Source organism: Muntiacus reevesi, chromosome 2, assembly GCF_963930625.1.
Source record: "Muntiacus reevesi chromosome 2, mMunRee1.1, whole genome shotgun sequence".
Lineage (NCBI taxonomy): Eukaryota > Metazoa > Chordata > Mammalia > Artiodactyla > Cervidae > Muntiacus > Muntiacus reevesi.
The window spans coordinates 203,723,801-203,742,067 of NC_089250.1; the positions used below are offsets into that span (position 1 = coordinate 203,723,801).

General features: G+C 48.5%; 1 protein-coding gene across 2 annotated transcripts in view; it reads right to left on the reverse strand.

Moving 5' to 3' along the window:
* The window catches only part of GSG1L (GSG1 like), a 247,528-nt gene that overhangs the window by 78,160 nt on the left and 151,101 nt on the right, over nt 1-18,267 (reverse strand). The window contains exon 3 of one of the 2 annotated variants that reach the window (XM_065920331.1): nt 6,840-6,992. The exons of the other annotated variant lie outside the window; for it this stretch is intronic. Coding sequence (XP_065776403.1) covers nt 6,840-6,992 — 153 coding nt within the window. The remainder of the gene's footprint in view (nt 1-6,839; nt 6,993-18,267) is intronic. 2 annotated transcript variants of the gene reach the window in all.

The window sequence follows — 18,267 nt, forward strand, 5'->3', positions numbered from 1 at the left end:
AATATGATTGGGTTCTTATCACTTGCAAGCAAAAGAAACTTTTAATAATATTAACTTTTAATAATTATTAACTTTTAATAATTCAATAATAATACTTTTAATAATAACATTTGTTTTTCTAACTTAGAGCCTCTGCATTTTTAGACACGAAAATACACAAAAGTACTTGCTGTATCAGTTATGAGCAAGAGGCCTAGTCTGGTCAGGGCAGAAGGAAGGAACAGAGGGAGTTATAGGCAGAGGATTCTTCTAGGACAGGCCTAAGAGGTGGGATAGTTAGTGGAATTACTGTCCCAGGAAACTCATGCTAAAATACAGTGGTGGTTCACAGTGTGTGCTTGCTCAGTCCCTTCAGTTGTGTCCAACTCTTCGACCCCCTGAACTATAGCCCGCCACTCTTCTGTCCCTGGGATTCTCCAGGCAAGAACACTGGAGTGGGTTGCTGAGCCCTTCTCCCTGGGATTCTCCAGGCAAGAACACTGAAGTGGGTTGCCGAGCCCTCCTCCAGGGGATCTTCCTGACCCCGGGATCGAATTCACATCTCCTGCGGCTCCTGCGCTGCAGGCAGATTCTTCACCGCTAAGCCACCTGTGAAGCCCAAGTGTCCACTAGCTCTGTATTTTTTTGGTCACAAAAGTATCAAAACATCCCCATTCCCATCATACCCCATTCAATTGCCTTTCATATTTAAGATATTCTGTATTTTAAAAAATTAAAACAACTATTTTCAAATCATACATTTTGTATATAATATCACAAAATAATTTCTAAAACATGGATGAAGGTTATGAAATTAAATACAGGCTTAATAGTGATGAACTGTGCAGTGAAATATACACTTTATGATGAAACCAAATATGCCAAGATTACATAAAAGATAAGATTCTACTTTCCCGGATTCAAAGAGCTACCTCATCCTTGGTAGTGTTTTGTTCAGTTGCAAAATTTCTTTTTCTTGATACTTAACAAAATAGACGCTTGCTGACTTCTCCACAAGGTCTCATCATTTCCTGGAAACAGACATGTTTCTCTTCATGCCAGTGCAGGTTTTAGTAAAAGCCCACCGTTGTTAGCATGATGATGTAGGAATTCTCCAAATGATTTTCTTTCCTTCCTAAGTAGATCACTCTCATCTTTCAGAGGAACTGGGGAAGATGAGACATCTTCTAGCCTGCTTTCACATCCCCGCCAAGATACAAAACCCTGGCCACTGGGGGAACAGACAGGGGCCAAGGAAGCTCCATCTTGCCCAGCACCTCGGCTAAAACCACAGGACCGGATGGGCAGGGGGACCTGGATCTGGAGCCGTACTGTCCCCGGCCCCACCCCATGTGGAATCAGCCTTGCTCTGTCCTGAGAAACAGAGAAAAGCCATAGCCCAGTTCAAGGCCACATTATGACTTTCATGGGCCCCAGGCTCTTTTCCCTTCAACGGCCTGTTCCTCCATAAAATAAATATTAAAAATTACATTTTATGACGGCAGTGGTATAAAAAATATAATCCAGTCTAGATTCATTCCTATGTCTTCATTATTATTCTATTTTTTCCTTCTGATTCTAAAAGCAGTCAAAATTTAAGCACTTTGTGGCTACCTAGAAGCACGGGGCGCTCCGGGCTCTGAACCAGAGAACCAGCCATCACAGCCCCTGCCTCCAGCCCTCAGGGGGTGACCTGCTGTGTACAACCACCCCACTGCAGAGCAGAGGATCAGAACACAGCCCTGCTGGCCCCACCCCACCTCTCCTTCTTAGTTTGCTGTAGAGTCCAGATCCCTCCACCCCAGCCTCACTGCAATAGGGCTGGCCCCTGGGGTCACCGTCTACCCCTCAGTTTATTCAGGGACAGCTAGGAATAACACTAACAATAATAATAACCAATGACAATTTGAAGTCCTCAGCCCTGCTCAAAGCACTCTATGTGGCAGGCTCTGGGCTCAGCCACTGACCAGCTATGTGACTGCTGGCAAGTCAGTTTTCCCATCTGAGGAATGGACATAATGTTAGTCCCTCCCACAAGGACACTGAGGCATAAAGATATTAACATATGCAGCAGGTCAGTCCAGTGCTGGTGCAACCTGGCATCTCAGTTGGTATTGGTTATTACAATTAGCCCTAACCCACCGATTCATTTTTTTTTTTAATATTTATTTATTTGGTTGCATCGTGTCTTAGCTGCCATGCACTGGCTTTTTCCCCTGCATTGGAAGGCAAAGTCTTAACTACTTGACCATGAGGGGAGTCCCCCGCTGGCTCTTTATAACAATTATTTATAATAATTGGTTTCAGTAGGGGCCACCTCACCTCCTCCTTCTCCTTTGCCCTAGAAGCACTGACCTTGGGCTGAGCGCCCCTCAATGTGAGCTGGTTCAGCAGCGTCAGAACCCAACCCTCTCCCCACACGAACTCAATCGACGGACCCTCCCTAATCCTGCTTGCCTAATTCTTCCCTCCCAGAGGAGCCAACCAGAAGCCCACCCACCTGCTCCAAGCCTCTCACCCCCACCTCCCCATCCTTCCCCAGCTGACTTGTTCCCAAGGGACTCCCGAAAAACCAGCTTTCTGGTTCTTCCAATCAGGTAATTCAGGGCTTGGCTCCCTCTTGGTCTCCTGTTTCTCCTAAGTTTATCTTCTCCCAGTTGGACCGTAAAGAAGGCTGAGTGCCAAAAAATTTATGCTTTTGAAACGTGGTGCTGGAGAAAACTCTTGAGAGTTCCTTGCGCAGCAAGAAGATCAAACCAGTCAATCCTAAAGGAAATCAACCTTGACTGTTCATTGGAAGGACTGATGCTGAAGTTAAAGCTCCAATACTTTGGCCACCTGATACAAAGAGCTGACTCATTGGAAAAGACTCAGATGCTGGGAAACACTGAGGGAAGGAGAAGGGGATGACAGAGGAGGAGATGGTTGGATGACATCACTGACTCCATGGATATAAGTTTGAGCAAACTCCGGGAGACGGTGAAGGACAGGGAAGCCTGGCGTGCTGCAGTCCTTGGGGTCGTAAACAGTCAGACACGACTGAGCGACAGAACACAGGCATGGATAGACTCCTTTCTCTCCACCACCTGCTTATCACATCATCTTATCACATGATCTGGTGCGACATCCTTCTCAGTTAATGTTTTCTGAGGATTTAAAAGGCTTCTCCCTCCCCACCCATGGGTTCACTTCTACAGTGCGATCCTGACAAACAGGGGGCTTCGAAGCCAGCAGGAGTGGGGTTTAAGTCCAGCTCCACAACTGACCAGTCGTGTGACCTTGGGCAAATCAATTAACCTCCCTGAGCCTGGCATTGTTTGCCTGAAATTACGAAGACAATCTTATTTTCTTTCGCAGTAGGACTCCCTGCTAAAGGAAACTGGGGTATTTTTGAGGGCTGAAAACTTTGATAAGCTCTTCAAGGTAGAGGCAAGAGCCCCCTACTTGCTTCCCCAAGGAGGTTGCTTGTAGAGCTAGAGACGGTTGCCTGGGGCTGGCCACCAGCTTTTGTTATGTGACTGGAGTAAGGAGGTTGAGGGGAGGGCTGGATGCTTGGGATAACGGAGGGGATTCTTCGATGCCTGGTAGAGAGAAAGAAAAGGAGAGATAAAGCCACTGACAGAAAAAGGAGCTGGATATCTTGCAGTGTTGCAGGAAGGGGGACCCCTTCCAGCGCCTGAGAGTGGGCTCTTGTCTAACACTCGGGAGTGAGTTGTCCAAGGAGACACACGTGCTGACAAAGCGGGAGACTTTATCAGGAAGAGGTGCCCGGGTGGAGAGGAGCAGGGTAGGCGAACCCAGGAGAACTGATCTGCCACGTGCCTCTCACAGCCACAGGTCATCTTATGACGGGATTAGCTTCCGGGTCGTCTCTGGCCAATCAGGTTCTTCCTGGTGGCATCACTCAGCCAAGATGGATTCCAGCAAGGAGGATTCTGGGAGACTGGTAGGACATGTGAGCTGATGTCTCCTCTCCTTTTGACACCCAGCCTCTTCAGAATGGACCCATCATCTCTTCCACCTGCTCTTTTCCCGCCTTCCCCATCTCAGTGGTACCACTACTTACTCTGTCCCAGCCAAATGACAGCCCAGAGCAAGGGGTCTGGTCATCTCAACCTAGGGTCCCATCCCCAGAATAATGTTTTCAGCTGCATAAAATAAAATAACAAGATTACAGAAGAAACCAGTTATATTGAATTACAATTAGCAAAATACTCAAACACATGTGTTGTATCATAATAAACGTGCTCCTTCATTACCATGTTAGATAAGATTCAGCGGAAGCTCTAAGAAGCATTGCCCTTTTGAAGGAGTGCATTGCAAGATATCTGCACAACCATAGCGTGATATGAAAACTGCGGTTCCTATTGGTGGCTACATCACAGGTGCCGCCCACAACTGTGATGTGTTGCCTCCCTTCATATTTAAAAGATATTCTAAATGTCAGGTACAAGTTAAGAGAAATAAAGATGCAACTTCTCCCCCATCCAGGGTCATGGATGCCCTCAAGTCTGTGGACTCCACACTAGGAACCCCTGACCTAGAGGCTCAGTTTTTCCATAGTCACCCACTCCCGCTTACCTCACTTAATGAGTCTGCAAGCCCTGCTGACTCCTCACTGGAGGGCGCTGGGGCTGCACAGTGCTGGGGACTCACCCTTTCTCACCTCCGCTCCGGCCTCCTCACCTCCATTCTTGTTCCACTCTGCCCGTGCTGCACCCTGAATCCTCACCCCCCAGTGCAAACCTGACTGTATCACCCTTTGCTCTGGATTCTTCAGTGGCTCCCTATTGCCTGCAGGATAAACTCTACAGACCTTTGCAAAGCACCAAGAGCCTCACCCAGCTCTCCAGTCTCATCTCTCAACATTCCTCCTCACCTGACTTTCCACACTCCCATCACATTGAACTACATGAAGTTGCCAGAATATGACAACTCACTAGGCTTTTTCCTATGCTGTTCTCTCCACCTAGAATGCCCTCCCCAAGTTATCCACTGGGCTTCCCAGATGGTAAAGTACTTGACCACTCGCCTGCCAATGCAGGAGACATAGAGACACAGGTTCGATCCCTGGGTCGGGAAGATCCCCTGGAGGAGGACACTGCAACCCACTCCAGTATTCTGGCCTGTAGAATCCCATGGAGAGAGGAGCCTGGCAAGCTATAGTCCAGAGAGTCACAGAGTCAGACACGACTGAAGCCACCGAGCATGCATGCACGCAAGCTGTCTATCAAGCAAACTCTTAAAGTTTATTTCAAAGTCTCAGCTCAAATGGTTGCTTGCCCATTCCCCACCCCACCCATCCTCAACCCCAGACAAACGTACATTCCACCCCTTCCCCACCCCCTACCCCCCCACCCCACCCCCATCCTGCCCCACAGGACTCACCCCTCTCAGTTCACCAAGTTACAATCTTTTAATGAGTCCATATCTCTGAGTCTATATCTCTCCAAGATCATAAACTTCAGGAGGGCGACAATGGAATTATTTTTTCTTTGACTCCCCCAAACCTAGTACTTTCCCTGGAGCCCAGCAGGTCGTCAGTTGAATAAATGAATAAAACATTAAAAGAGAAAAAGAACTATGAATGAAAACTGATTTTAGGCATAATAAACGCATTTAACAACTGCAAAAAAAGAATAAACTCTCTCTCGATCTGGAATAGCTGAAAACAGAATAAGCAGGGGGCCGAAATCAACACTGTGCCGTGAGGCTCACTTTGATTTTCTGTTCTTCCCTTTACTATTTTGGTTAGATTGCCCACATCCTGGGAATGACGATGCACGTGTTGTGATCTATGGATCATGCTATAATTTCTTGAATTCTGCTCCCTATTCTTTGAGAGATCCTTCTGTTATATATACATACCTCAATTAGGGGCCGATTATTTCCCTTACCTAAAGGTTCATCGTTTCGGTTTCATTAAACAGAGAGTTCTTCCAGTGCATGAAGAATAGGATTAGATTTATAGAAATTCAATTTACATCTGGCTTTTGAGGAATAGCTGTCGTACACAGCCAAGCCACTGCTCTATCTGTCAGGCCTCCTGAAGTTATGGTTTACGGGCTCCTTTCACTCCCTTCTGGCCAACTCCCGGCTTAACCCCTTATGACCTGGATCTGCTGAAGCTATTCTGGGCCCCTGGCCACCTAATCCAATGACCTTTCCTTGGAGTCTTCTGTCTCCAGTTCCTGGAGTCGGGCTGCTGCCGCCAACCATCCAGCTCTTCCTAAAACCCTCAAAATCCCTGGCCTTTGCCCATGATCTCTGCTCACCCCGCCCCCAACCTTGAGCTTCCAGATGGGTTTGTTCATTTGGCTTCCTGCTGGCCATCTCCCCAAGGATGTCTTAAGGGCAATAAGCTAAAGCAGATAATCAACGTGCCCACCACCCCCAACAGGTTGCCCTTTCACATCCTTCAGGACACCATCATCTGGCCATTCTCATGACCACCTCCCTCTCCCTTGTGCACACATCCATCACCTTGCCATGTGGCATTCATCTCCTGGAAACCTCTCCAGCTAACCATCTCTCTGTCCCGCATGTGTTAAGCTTCACCAAGCGCCGCAACTGTCTGTTTCCATTCATTACTCTAACCCTGGCACTTCTTAGCACCCAACCTGGCACACGAGACCCCAGTAAACACGTGCTGGTTCAGAGAATAAGGAAGCAGACAAATCCCACTCTACAAATTGTAACACTGAGGCTCAGAGAAAAGAAGTGATTGGTCCACAGTCACCCAGGAGGGCCAATCAGGTCTTAGCCCGAAGGTGGCTCCAGCCCCCGCATTTTCCTCTGCTCTTGAGTGCAGGGTTGGTTCTGGTGTGTTCTTCCCCCACTGCCCGAGGCCTCTGCCTTACCTGAGAGCACCGTGAAGACAGCCGCGAAGGCATTGAGCTTGAGCCCGTCGATGACATTGCTGGAGTGGAAGAGTTCGAGACACATGAGGCTGAAGCCAACCACCAGCAGGAGGATGTAGAGGACCTCAGAGACCACCGACAGCCACAGGACTCCTGCACGGAGGAGGAGGGAGGTCGTGAGATGAGGACCCACAGGGCGGGCTCTCCCTGTGTTCACTCCACCCCGTGCCCTTAGGTTGGGGGATCGAGTTGTTTTAGAGAAGACCATCGGATCTAAGGTGGGTCCTAACTGGCTCAGGAACCCTAGCTGAAGTCCGTCAGATCATGACACTCTTGGGGTGATGGTTCCTGGTCCAGGCAGACACGTGGACCATAAGCAGGTCCATTCAGATTGGAGGAAAGAACTTCCATCCTGCGGCTGGATAAGAGGTTCTCTTTCTCATCTGTAAAGTGACTGCTGCTGAGAGCCATCTCAGGGCTGACACTAGTTGCTGAGCAGAGAGATGGAAAGATGATCTCATCGTTATTGTTGTTTAGTTGCTAAGTCAGGTCCAACTCTTTGCGACCCCATGGACTGTAGACCACCAGGCTCCTCTGTCCATGGGATTTCCCAGGCAAGAATACTGGAGTGGGTTGCCATTTCCTTCTCCAGGGGATCTTCCCCACCCAGGGACTAAATCCCTGTCTCCTGCATTGTAGACAGATTCTTTACCACTGAGCCACCAGGGAAGCTCATTGGGATACCCTGACCACCAACTACCAACCCCCCAGGCTTCCCTATAGCTAAGCTGGCCAGTGTGGTGGTCTCTGCTGCCTATAGCTATAAACATCCCAGCTCTTACACACACATCATGGTTGCCCTCAAAGGACACTTGCATTTTTATTTACCCTGTACCCCACCCCATTTTTTTTTTCTAAAAATCACTTACCTTCCAAGCCACACTAACCATAGGTTTTGAGAAGGAACTATGGACCAGACCTGGCCAGCAGGAGATGGACGTATGACCCAAGACAGCTCAATGAGTCAGACACAGGACTTTTGCTGGAACTACTGGGAAAGGAAAATTCCCTTTTTCCCACTCAGTTTGAGATTGGGAAGGATGAAAGTGGCTGCACTGAGTAGCAAGGGCCTTCTTGAGGGCAGAGCCAAGGCCAAGAAAGGCAGCACCGAGAGACAAAGGAAGATCTGTCCTGTGACATTGTTTGAGCCCCTAGATCCAGCCATGCCTGAAACTGCCAGTCATTCATTCTTTCAATCAAAGGAACCAAGAATTGTTTTTCTTTGCCTAAGTTGGTTAGAGGTAGAATTTCCATCTCTTACAATCAACAGTACTGATCTTCAGCTTTTCTTTTCTCACAAGCTGTCCTTCCCTACCTCTCTGCCTTTGCACAAGCTGTTCCCTCCACGTTAATGTCCTAGGGACACCCGATACACACCATTCAGTGAAGAAGGATACAAACAGCAATTTCAGATCCTCTGTCTACTGACTGATGAAGAACCCAGATTCTCAAACATCCACTATCATTCCTGACGCAACAGGCCTTTCAGAGCTTTGAAGAACTTTTCTTTTCTCTTTCTCTCTCTCTTTTTGTGCTACAAAAATATCACCTCTCTTGGGCAATCCCTTGGATTTCTGTAAGAGAATAATGTGCTCTTGGCAGCCTGGATGTTGTTAAAACACCCCCTGGCACCGAACACTCGCAGCCTCCAAAGCCCTTTGCTGGCCCAGGGCCCACCAGGCAGCGGGGAGGAAGGCAGGAGGTGCAGGGTGAGTGGGGCCCTGCAGGGGGCGGATGCCCGCAGGGAGGCCTGGTCTCACTCCCAGAAGCCTTTACCTCCAGCTGCTGTTGCACTGTTGGTGGGCGGAGGCCGCCCCTCACCACGGTGAGGCTCTCTGACTCAGCCGACTCCCCCACATCACCCCCGCTCCCCCAGTGGATGCTCTCCTCCTGCCCAGGTGGGCCTGGGGCCAAGCCCACACCCCACCACCTGCCCCTCCCAGCAGGGCCCAACTCTGCTCTTTCAGATGGGATGGTAGATGGCATGGGCGTGGGGCAGTGAGATGCTCCAGGAGTGAGTTAACCACGGAGAAACAGGCACTGGAATCTCAGATGCGTGGCTGGGGTTATGCTGCTTCTTTCTGCCAGATTTATTTTCCTGTCTACCCACTGGGCTCAGAGCATCTGTCTGAAATTTTCAACCCACCCAAGGCAAGGAAATTAGTAACTATAGTAAGAAGCAGGATCATTGCTGAGGTTATGCTATAGTAGCAGCAATGCCGCACTCAGGGCCAGGGTTTTTAGGCATCTTTCTGGTGCCAAGTCATACTGGAAGGTGTTAATGTTCCACCTGATGTCCTTGCACTTCTTTTCAGTCTTTCTGTCTTTGGAGGATTGTCTTCAGGAAGTCTTTGGACTTCATTTTGCCCATCTTTATTCAGAAAGTACCTGGAAACTTACATTTTTCTTCTCTGCGATGTCATCAGCCAGAGGCTGATCTGGGTGGTCCACCCCCATGGCTCTGGCAGAGGCAATTTTGGGACCGGACACACATTGCAAAATTCCCTCTGGGCCAAAGCGGAAGCTGCCCTTCCTGGCCTCTGGCCTGACATCAGCCCCTCGTTTGCCTTCCTCCCTTCCCCGTTCTGATCTCTCCAGTTCCCTTACCACTCTCCTCTGGGGTGTGCATGTGTGCTAAGTTGCTTCAGTCGTGTCCCACTCTTTGCAATTCCCATGGACTGTAGCCCGTCAGGCTCCTCTGTCCAGGGGATTCTCCAGACAAGAACACTGGAGTGGGCTGCCATGCCCTCCTCCAGGGGATCTTCCCGACCCAGGGATCAAACCCACATCTCTTAGGTCTCCTGCACTGGCAGGTAGGTTTTTTTATAACCACCAGTGCCACATGGAAAGCCCTTCCCTGGGGGCATTTCTTTATAAATGACGTGCACATGGATCCTTATCCTAGGATCTGCTTCCAGAACTCTGGCCTCAGACACCAGTATTCACATGCATGATCTCCCCCAGTCTTCCTGACAGCTTAGCAAGGCAGCACCCATTTTATAGATGAGCAAACTGAGGTTCCAAAGGATTAAGCCACTGGTCTACACAGCTGGGTAGTGAGTGATACAGTCAGTATGGGTTCAAACTCAGGCCTCTCTGACTCCAGAAACCATCATGGGCAGGAGGTTATAAATTAGCAGGAGAGAGTGGCCACTTTGAAGTCATATGGGGGAAGTTGGGTTCCCTGGCCACAGCTCTCATCTACATGCACTCCAGCATCCCTAAGAATTCTTGAGCCAGAATTCCTGCAGGAAGAGGGCCACAGACTGGGATTGTGGTGGGGGGAGGGCATTCTCAATGATCCTAAGCTCAGCTGGTCACGTGGTGTGGTGGAGAAGGAGGTCACAGGGGAAAGTAGATGAGTCTTAAGGATGCTGGTGAGACAGGCTGGGACCTGGGACCCTTGGTTGCAATGCTTGCACCTGGACAAAACTCTCTTCAAGCAACAAAAACACAAAGAAACTATAAAGGACTAAAAATAACTGCGTCTGCACAGTTGGGGCAAATAATGGACAATAAGATACAAAAAGACCAAAAACCCAGGGCTTCCCTGGTGGCTCAGTGGTAAAGAATATGCCTGTAAATGCAGGGGACAATGGTTCCATCCCTGGTCCAGAAAGATCCCACATGCCTCGGAGCAACTAAGCCCAGTGTACCACAACTACTGACCTGGCTCTCTGGAGCCCACGCTCTGCAACTGCAACAAGAGAAGCCACTGCAGTGAGAAGCCTTTGCACCAACAACTAAAGAGTAGCCCTCAGTTGTCACAACTGAAGAAGACCCACACGCAGCAAGTAAGACCCAGCACAGCCAAAAAATATGTAAGTGAAATACAGAGTAAAAAAATACTCTTTAAGAAAACAACTGTCACCACTAAAGAGCTGGGAGCAAAAGCAGGTACTGCTCATGACCCCTACACGCACCACCATCAAAGAGGTGGGCAAGCTACCCCTCTGGCCAGATCCCTGAACTCTCCCCTACCGTCGCCCCATATAAGGAATCAGCTTGTCCTCTCCCCTCCACCCTGCTGGGGGAGCGAGTAAGAGAAACTGTTGCTTGTTCTCACTCCCTCCTGCTGCATCAGGGGCCCCCAATAAAGCCTGGCCTGAAGTACCTGTCTGGCCTCTTATCAATTTGTGTTGATTAAGGAGGCTAAGAACCTTGGTTGGTAACACTGGGAACCAGGCTGAAAAACATGGGCTTGACCCATGACGCAGAGGTAGGTGTTGTCCTAAAGGCCTTAGCAAGGAAAAGACATGCCAGGAGGCTCACTCTGGAAGGGGGCCTGACTAGCAGATCCGCTGGAGGCTTTGGCCATGCTCCATGAAGAGTGGCGCTAGTGGTAAAGAATCTACCTCCCAATACAGGAGACATAGGACCTAGGACATAGGACATAGGTTTGTGACATTGTACAGGAGACAGGGATCAGGACCATCCCCAAGAAAAAGAAATGCAAAAAGGCAAAATGGCTGTCTGAGGAGGCCTTACAAATAGCTATGAAAAGAAGAGAAGCGAAAAGCAAAGGAGAAAAGGAAAGATATACCTATTTGAATGCAGAGTTCCAAAGAATAGCAAGGAGAGATAAGAATGCCTTCATCAGCGATCAGTGCAAAGAAAAAGAGGAAAACAATAGAATGGGAAAGACTAGAGATCTCTTCAAGAAAATCAGAGATACCAAGGGAATATTCCATGCAAAGATGAGCTCAATAAAGGACAGAAATGGTACGGACCTAACAGAAACAGAAGATATTAAGAAGAGGTGGCAAGAATACACAGAACTGTACAAAAAAGATCTTCATGACCCAGATAATCACGATGGTGTGATCACTCACCTAGAGCCAGATATCCTGGAATGTGAAGTCAAGTGGGCCTTAGGAAGCATCACTATGAACAAAGCTAGTGGAGGTGACGGAATTCCAGTTGAGCTATTTCAAATCCTAAAAGATGATGCTGTAAAAGTGCTGCACTCAATATGTCAGCAAATTTGGAAAACTCAGCAGTGGCCACAGGACTGGAAAAGGTCAGTTTTCATTCCAATCCCAAACAAACACAATGCCAAAGAATGCTTAAACTACCGCACAATTGCAAACATCTCACACGCTAGCAAAGTAATGCTCAAAATTCTCCAAGTCAGGCTTCAGCAATACGTGAACTGTGAACTTCCAGAGGTTCATGCTGGTTTTAGAAAAGGCAGCAGAACCAGAGATCAACATCTGCTGGATCATTGAAAAAGCAAGAGAGTTCCAGAAAAATATCTATTTCTGCTTTATTGATTATGCCAAAGCCTTTGACTGTGTGGATCACAATAAACTGTGGAAAATTCTGAAAAAGATGGAAATACCAGACCACCTGACCTGGCTCTTGAGAAACCTGCATGCAGGTCAGGAAGCAACAGTTAGAACTGGACATGGTTCCAAATAGGAAAAGGAGTACATCAAGGCTGTATATTGTCACTGTGCTTATTTAACTTATATGCAGAGTACATCATGAGAAACACTGGCCTGGATGAAGCACAAGCTGGAATCAAGATTGCCGGGAGAAATATCAATATCCTCAGATATGCAGATGACACTACCCTTATGGCAGAAAGTGAAGAAGAACTAAAGAGCCTGTTGATGAAAATGAAAGAGGAGAGTGAAAAAGTTGGCTTAAAACTCAACATTCAGAAAACGAAGATCATGATATCTGGTCCCATCACTTCATGGCAAATAGATGGGTAAACAGTGGAAACAGTGGCAGACTATTTTCTGGGGGCTCCAAAATCAGTGCAGATGGTGACTGCAGCCATGAAATTAAAAGATGCTTACTCCCTGGAAGGAAAGTTATGACCAATCTAGACAGCATATTAAAAAGCAGAGACATTACTTTGCCAACAAAGGTCTGTCTAGTCAAGGCTATGGTTTTCCCAGTAGTCATGTATGGATGTGAGAGTTGGACTATAAAGAAAGCTGAGCGCAGAAGAATTGATGCTTTTGAACTGTGGTGTTGGAGAAAACTCTTGAGAGTCCCTTGGACTGCAAGGAGATCCAACCAGTCCATCCTAAAGGAAATCAGTCCTGGGTGTTCATTGGAAGGACTGATGCTCAAGCTGAAATTCCAGTACTTTGGCCACCTGATGTAAAGAGCTGAGTCATTGGAAAAGACCCTGATGCTGGGAAAGATTGAAGGCAGGAGGAGAAAGGGGATGACAGAGGATGAGATGGTTGGATGGCATCACAAACTCAATGAGTTTGAACAAACTCCAGGAGACAGTGAAGGACAGGGAAGTCTAGCGTGCTTCAGTCCATGGGGTCGCAAAGAGTCGGATACGCCTTAGCAATTGAACAACAACAGTTTATTTACTTATTTACCTACTTATTTGGCTGCAACAAGTCTTAGTTGTATTCTGTTGGTTTTGCTACAAGTTAAGAATGTTGCCTGTAGCCTGAAACATACAGGATGGCCCATTCTCAAGGTTCTGACCTTTAAAAGTGTGACACTTTCCTATTCATACAGAGATTTTTCAAAAGTATGCAGAACAGAGAATAACATTTGTCTCATTGGAGGTTTACACGAATATTATGTCCTGAACTAGGTGGACAGTTGCAAGAACAAAGAATTCCTACACCAAGAAGTTTGCAACACTAGCCACAACCCCTCCCCTTTTGGTATAAAAGAAGCCTGAACTCTAACTCAGGCAAGATGGTTCTTTGGAACACTAGTCCCCCATTTTCTCAGTCTGCTAGCCTTCTGAATCAAGCTGTTATTCCTTGCCCCAACAGCACGATTTATTTGCCTTCTGTGCATGTACAAGCTTGGACTCAGTAATAGCACCAGAGGCAAGGTGGAGTTAAGTGTGAAGAAGCACAACATTAAATTGTCTGCATCTAAGTGAAAACACTATTCATTTTTCCATTATGTTAAAAACTTTATCAGCTCCACCAAGCATCTCTGTTTGTGGCCAATATGTTCTTAATACCTTCCTAACACTGTGCTTGAAACAACGCTCAGATCTTCAGCAGTTCCTAGGCAGACTTGATGCTGAAGCTGAAGCTCCAATAATTTGGCCACCTGATGCGAAGGGTCAACTCATTGGAAAAGACCCTGATGCTGGGAAATATTGAAGGCAGGAGGAGAAGGGGATGACAGAGGATGAGATGTTTGGATGGCATCACTGACTCGGTGGACATGAATTTGAGCAAGCTCCGGGAGTTGGTGATGGACAGGGAAGCCTGGCGTGCTGCAGTCCCTGGGGTCGCAAAGAGTCAGACATGACTGAGTGGCTGAACAACAACAAGGCAGACCTGAAGAACATTTTGACAGTTTCCTTCTGTGCTGGGAACTCACTATCTCCCCCATCCTCTCTTCCCTCACAGGCCACTGCTCTCCACCCCTCTCTGCCCTGCTCTGTGCCCCAGAGGACTGACTCCTCAGAACAGCATCCCCAGGCTCGCTGGCCCTCTGAGTGAGCAATGGGGGGCACTAGCTGGAAACTGGACCACGGGAGGAGAGAGGTCAGCATGTTTCTGCCTGCCCCCTCTCAGTCTCTGTCCACTTTTCTGGCAGTGACTTCATTCTTCTGCCCACAACTACAGCTCCGCTGACACAGCTACTATTCTTACAGGCACCAGAACACCGCTCTGCCCTTTTCTCCTTCCTGCCCAAGGCTGGTAACAGCGCCACTCTGCTGTCAGCCTTCGGGTGCCTCAGGTTCTCTCAACCCTTCCCATGCCTCTATGAGTTCTTTCATCCAACAGCCTTCATTTGAACTATGTGGGGGATTCTGTTTCCTGCAGAGAGCTCCCCTGCACATCATTTTTTATGGCAAGGGATCCAATTAGAGGAGTGATCTAAGCCAGTGATCTCAGACTGGACTCCTGACCAACAGCAGCGGCAATGCTTGGGAACCTGCGATGCAAATTCTTGGGCCTTCCTGGATCCGGAAACTCGGAGAGTGGAATCCATCTGTGTCTTAATGGGCTCTCCAGGTGATGCTGATGCATATTCAAATACAAACATCACTGATCTGCAGTTCCCTTTCAAACGTACCGAGAATAAAGCAAGTCAACTTTGGGAGGGGGGAAACTGAGTCAATGCTAAACTGTAGGTTTTGGCGCCTGGCAGAGAGAAGGCAGAAGGGGAATAATGAAACAACTGGGAATCATTACATAGTGTCTGGTCTAAAATCAATGCCCACGGTTATTATCAGCGCTACGGAACGCACCGTACGCACGTGTGAATAAAGGAAGCCAGGAAGATGGTGGGCTGGGAGCCTCTGGGCAGGATCAGCAGGGAGCCTTGGTGATGCCCGGAAAGGCTCAATAATGACAGAGATGATTGTTTCTAGTCTCTGAAACTTGCCGCTAATGGCTCGATTCACAGCTGAGAACTGGTGACCTCCCGGGGCAGGAGCAATGAAATGATTTCTCATCAGGTGTGGGGCCCACGAGGTGACAACTAATCCTCTTAGCTGCGCTCTTTGCCTTTTTAAAAAACATCTTCGTGATGCCAACTCTGACCCTCCACTGATGGAATTGATAGGTTTGGAAGAACGATTTCCCTTTCGCCCAGGAATCCCTCCCTTGCTAAGACAGTTTCCAGGGCCAGCCGTTTAACAGAGGGGAAATCATGGGTGGGAACCATGTCTTGGGTGGATGACCTTGGCTGGGGGTGCCTTACCCCTTCGCCCTCCATTTACTCCACTGAAAAATCGCCATAATAGACTTGTTGTCAGCTTTCAATGAGACAATATCTTGAAGTTACACAAGCCTGACACTTGGAAAGTGTTCACAAGAGCTAAGTGTTACTATTACTTCCTAATTAGTATAATTATTGGCAATTATGATAATTACAAGAGGCAGAGAGGCACAGGGGTGAAGAGCCAGACGTAGGCCAGGCCACCAAGGTTGACACTTGCTCTGCCAGTTATCAGCTGGGAGACTGTGTCATCTCCCAAGGTATCTGTTTTCTCACTTAAACTGGCGATAGATCCAGAATGCACTTATGGATGGTTGTGAAGATAAAGCTATTCAATCGATGAGTGATGTGCTCAGGGCAGTGCCTGGCACATAGCAAGAGTTATGTGCATTCACTGTTACTATTATTGTTGTCATCATTGTTATTCACAGGGGTAGAGCCAAGGAGTAGGCAGCCTGGAACAAGTGCATCTCAGGCACGGGACAAATAAAACCCTCATGGGGAAGGCGAGGAGGGCAGAGGGGGATTGTGGCAAAATCATGTGAAATCCCAAGACGCAATGGCATTTTAAGAGGAAACATTTTTCCTCCCCACATCCATCATTTTAATATGTCAAGTCACTAAGTCGTGGTCAGTGGCCGCTGGCTGTGGGCTCGGTGACACACCCCCTGAAACCCAGCATGTTAAATCATGTAAATGATGCAGTTCGGGACCTCTGAGGCTAGAAACGGCTCGGTGACAGCTGCTGTTTGTGAAATGTCAATATTGGAAGCTCAGAGGCAGGGATGCATGGGGGGCTGGGAGGAGAAAGCCAGAGGCCTCGAAGAACTGTAGTGAGGGGCTTTGAGGGTCACCAAGCCCCCAGTTCTCCATCTGCAAATGAGAAATTAGCCCAGAAAAGAGTCAGGATGTGTGTGCGTGTCACAAAGCAGGCTGGGGGCAGACTGGAGCAGGGGCAGGTCTTCCACCTGCCAGGCTATGTGAGGTTGCATCTTTGGGAAGTGAGGGGACGCTATCAGAGGCACAGGGATTGAGATTTTAGGGGAAAGGGGCTGCCTCGGAAATGGTGGCTGCACTGCACGTCTTCAGCCCTGAGTTCCAGCCCCGATGCTCTGGGACCTCTGGGAGGCCCTGGTGTCTCCAGGGGCCTCAGTTTCCCTCCTCGGTAAGACAAGTGACTTCTCAAGCAAGCTGCCAACAGGCCTAAGCCAGCCCGCAAAATTGTCTTGTTTGGCCCACACAGTATTTTAAAAATATCTGAATTCATTATCAACATTTAAAAATAGGAGACTTCACAGAAAAAAATCCAGATTTCCGGATTTGTTTGCAAAATGGGTGGATGCAAGAACGCAGGACCCACACCCCCATATGACTGTGGGACTGAGGTGGGGTGGCCCCCCTCCAACAGGGCATATATTCCTGGGTCAGCACAGACCCCAGCCAGCCCGCTTCATCCCTTCATGGCTCCTTCCAAGCACTCATGACCATTTGAGTTTACAGCCCCCATACAATGATGTCTAAGGTCATGTCTATCCCTGTCACCCCACAGTCATGCAACATTTTGACACCCTGTATGGTCCTCCCTGATAAACACATGTAGGAGTGAAATATACATTAAACTTTCAGTTATCCAACTCCCTCACGAATTCGGGGGTTCTAGCAAACACCATGACACTCCACCATGAAGGTGCTGATCTACCCCAGCCCCACATCCTGTCCATGAAGGCCTAAGAGGGTTGGTGAGTGGCTGGAGGGCATGATACTGGGAATCTTCTTTTCATGAGTCAGACAGAAACCTTTTAGACTTTGACTGGAGGTCATGGCAGGGGACTTCCCACGTGGCTCAGTGGTAAAGAACCTGCCTGCCATGGCAGGAGCTGCAAGAGATGCGGGTTCGATCCCTGGGTTGGGAAGATCCCCTGGAGGAGGGCATGACAACCCACTCCAGTATTCTCACCTGGACAATCCCATGGACAGAAGAGCCTGGCGGGCTACAGTTCATGGGATCACAAAGAGTCAGACACGACTGAGTAGCTGAAGACGCACGCACAAGCAGACATGCATGGTGGAGGCCCTAGGTGGCTGCTCCTGCAGGATGTGCAAAAACATGGGGTAACAGAGCACCTGGGAAGGGAATGCCATTCAAATGCCGAACTGGGTGTTGCTCTGGAAACACAGGGCCTGGGTGAGGCTGTTTCCTGTGTCAGTCGCCATCTTTTCCAGAACTGTCCTTTTCTAGAGCCTCTCTGGACTTAGCAGGTGGTGCCAGTGGTAAAGAACCCGCCTGCCAATGCAGGAGATGTAAGAGATGTAGGTTCAATCCCTGGGTTGGGATGTTCCCCTGGAGGAGGGCAAGGCAACCCACTCCAGTATTTTTGCCTGGAGAATCCCATGGACAGGAGTCTGGCAGGCTACAGTCCAGAGGGTCGCAAAGAGTCGGATAGGACTGAAGCAACTTAGCACACACACATGCACACACAGAGCCTCTCTACACAAACCAAGAGCTACATTTGAACCAGCTCCCCAGCTGGCCCGAATGCACGTTGAAGCATGAGGAGTACTGTTCTCGAGGATGAAGTTTATCTGTCTTCATATGGGACCCTCATCCTTAGGACCAGCAGATCCTAAGCAACTCTGCCCACTTCCACCCTCAGCACTAGCTACTTGTTGAACACGTCATCATCCCCATGCC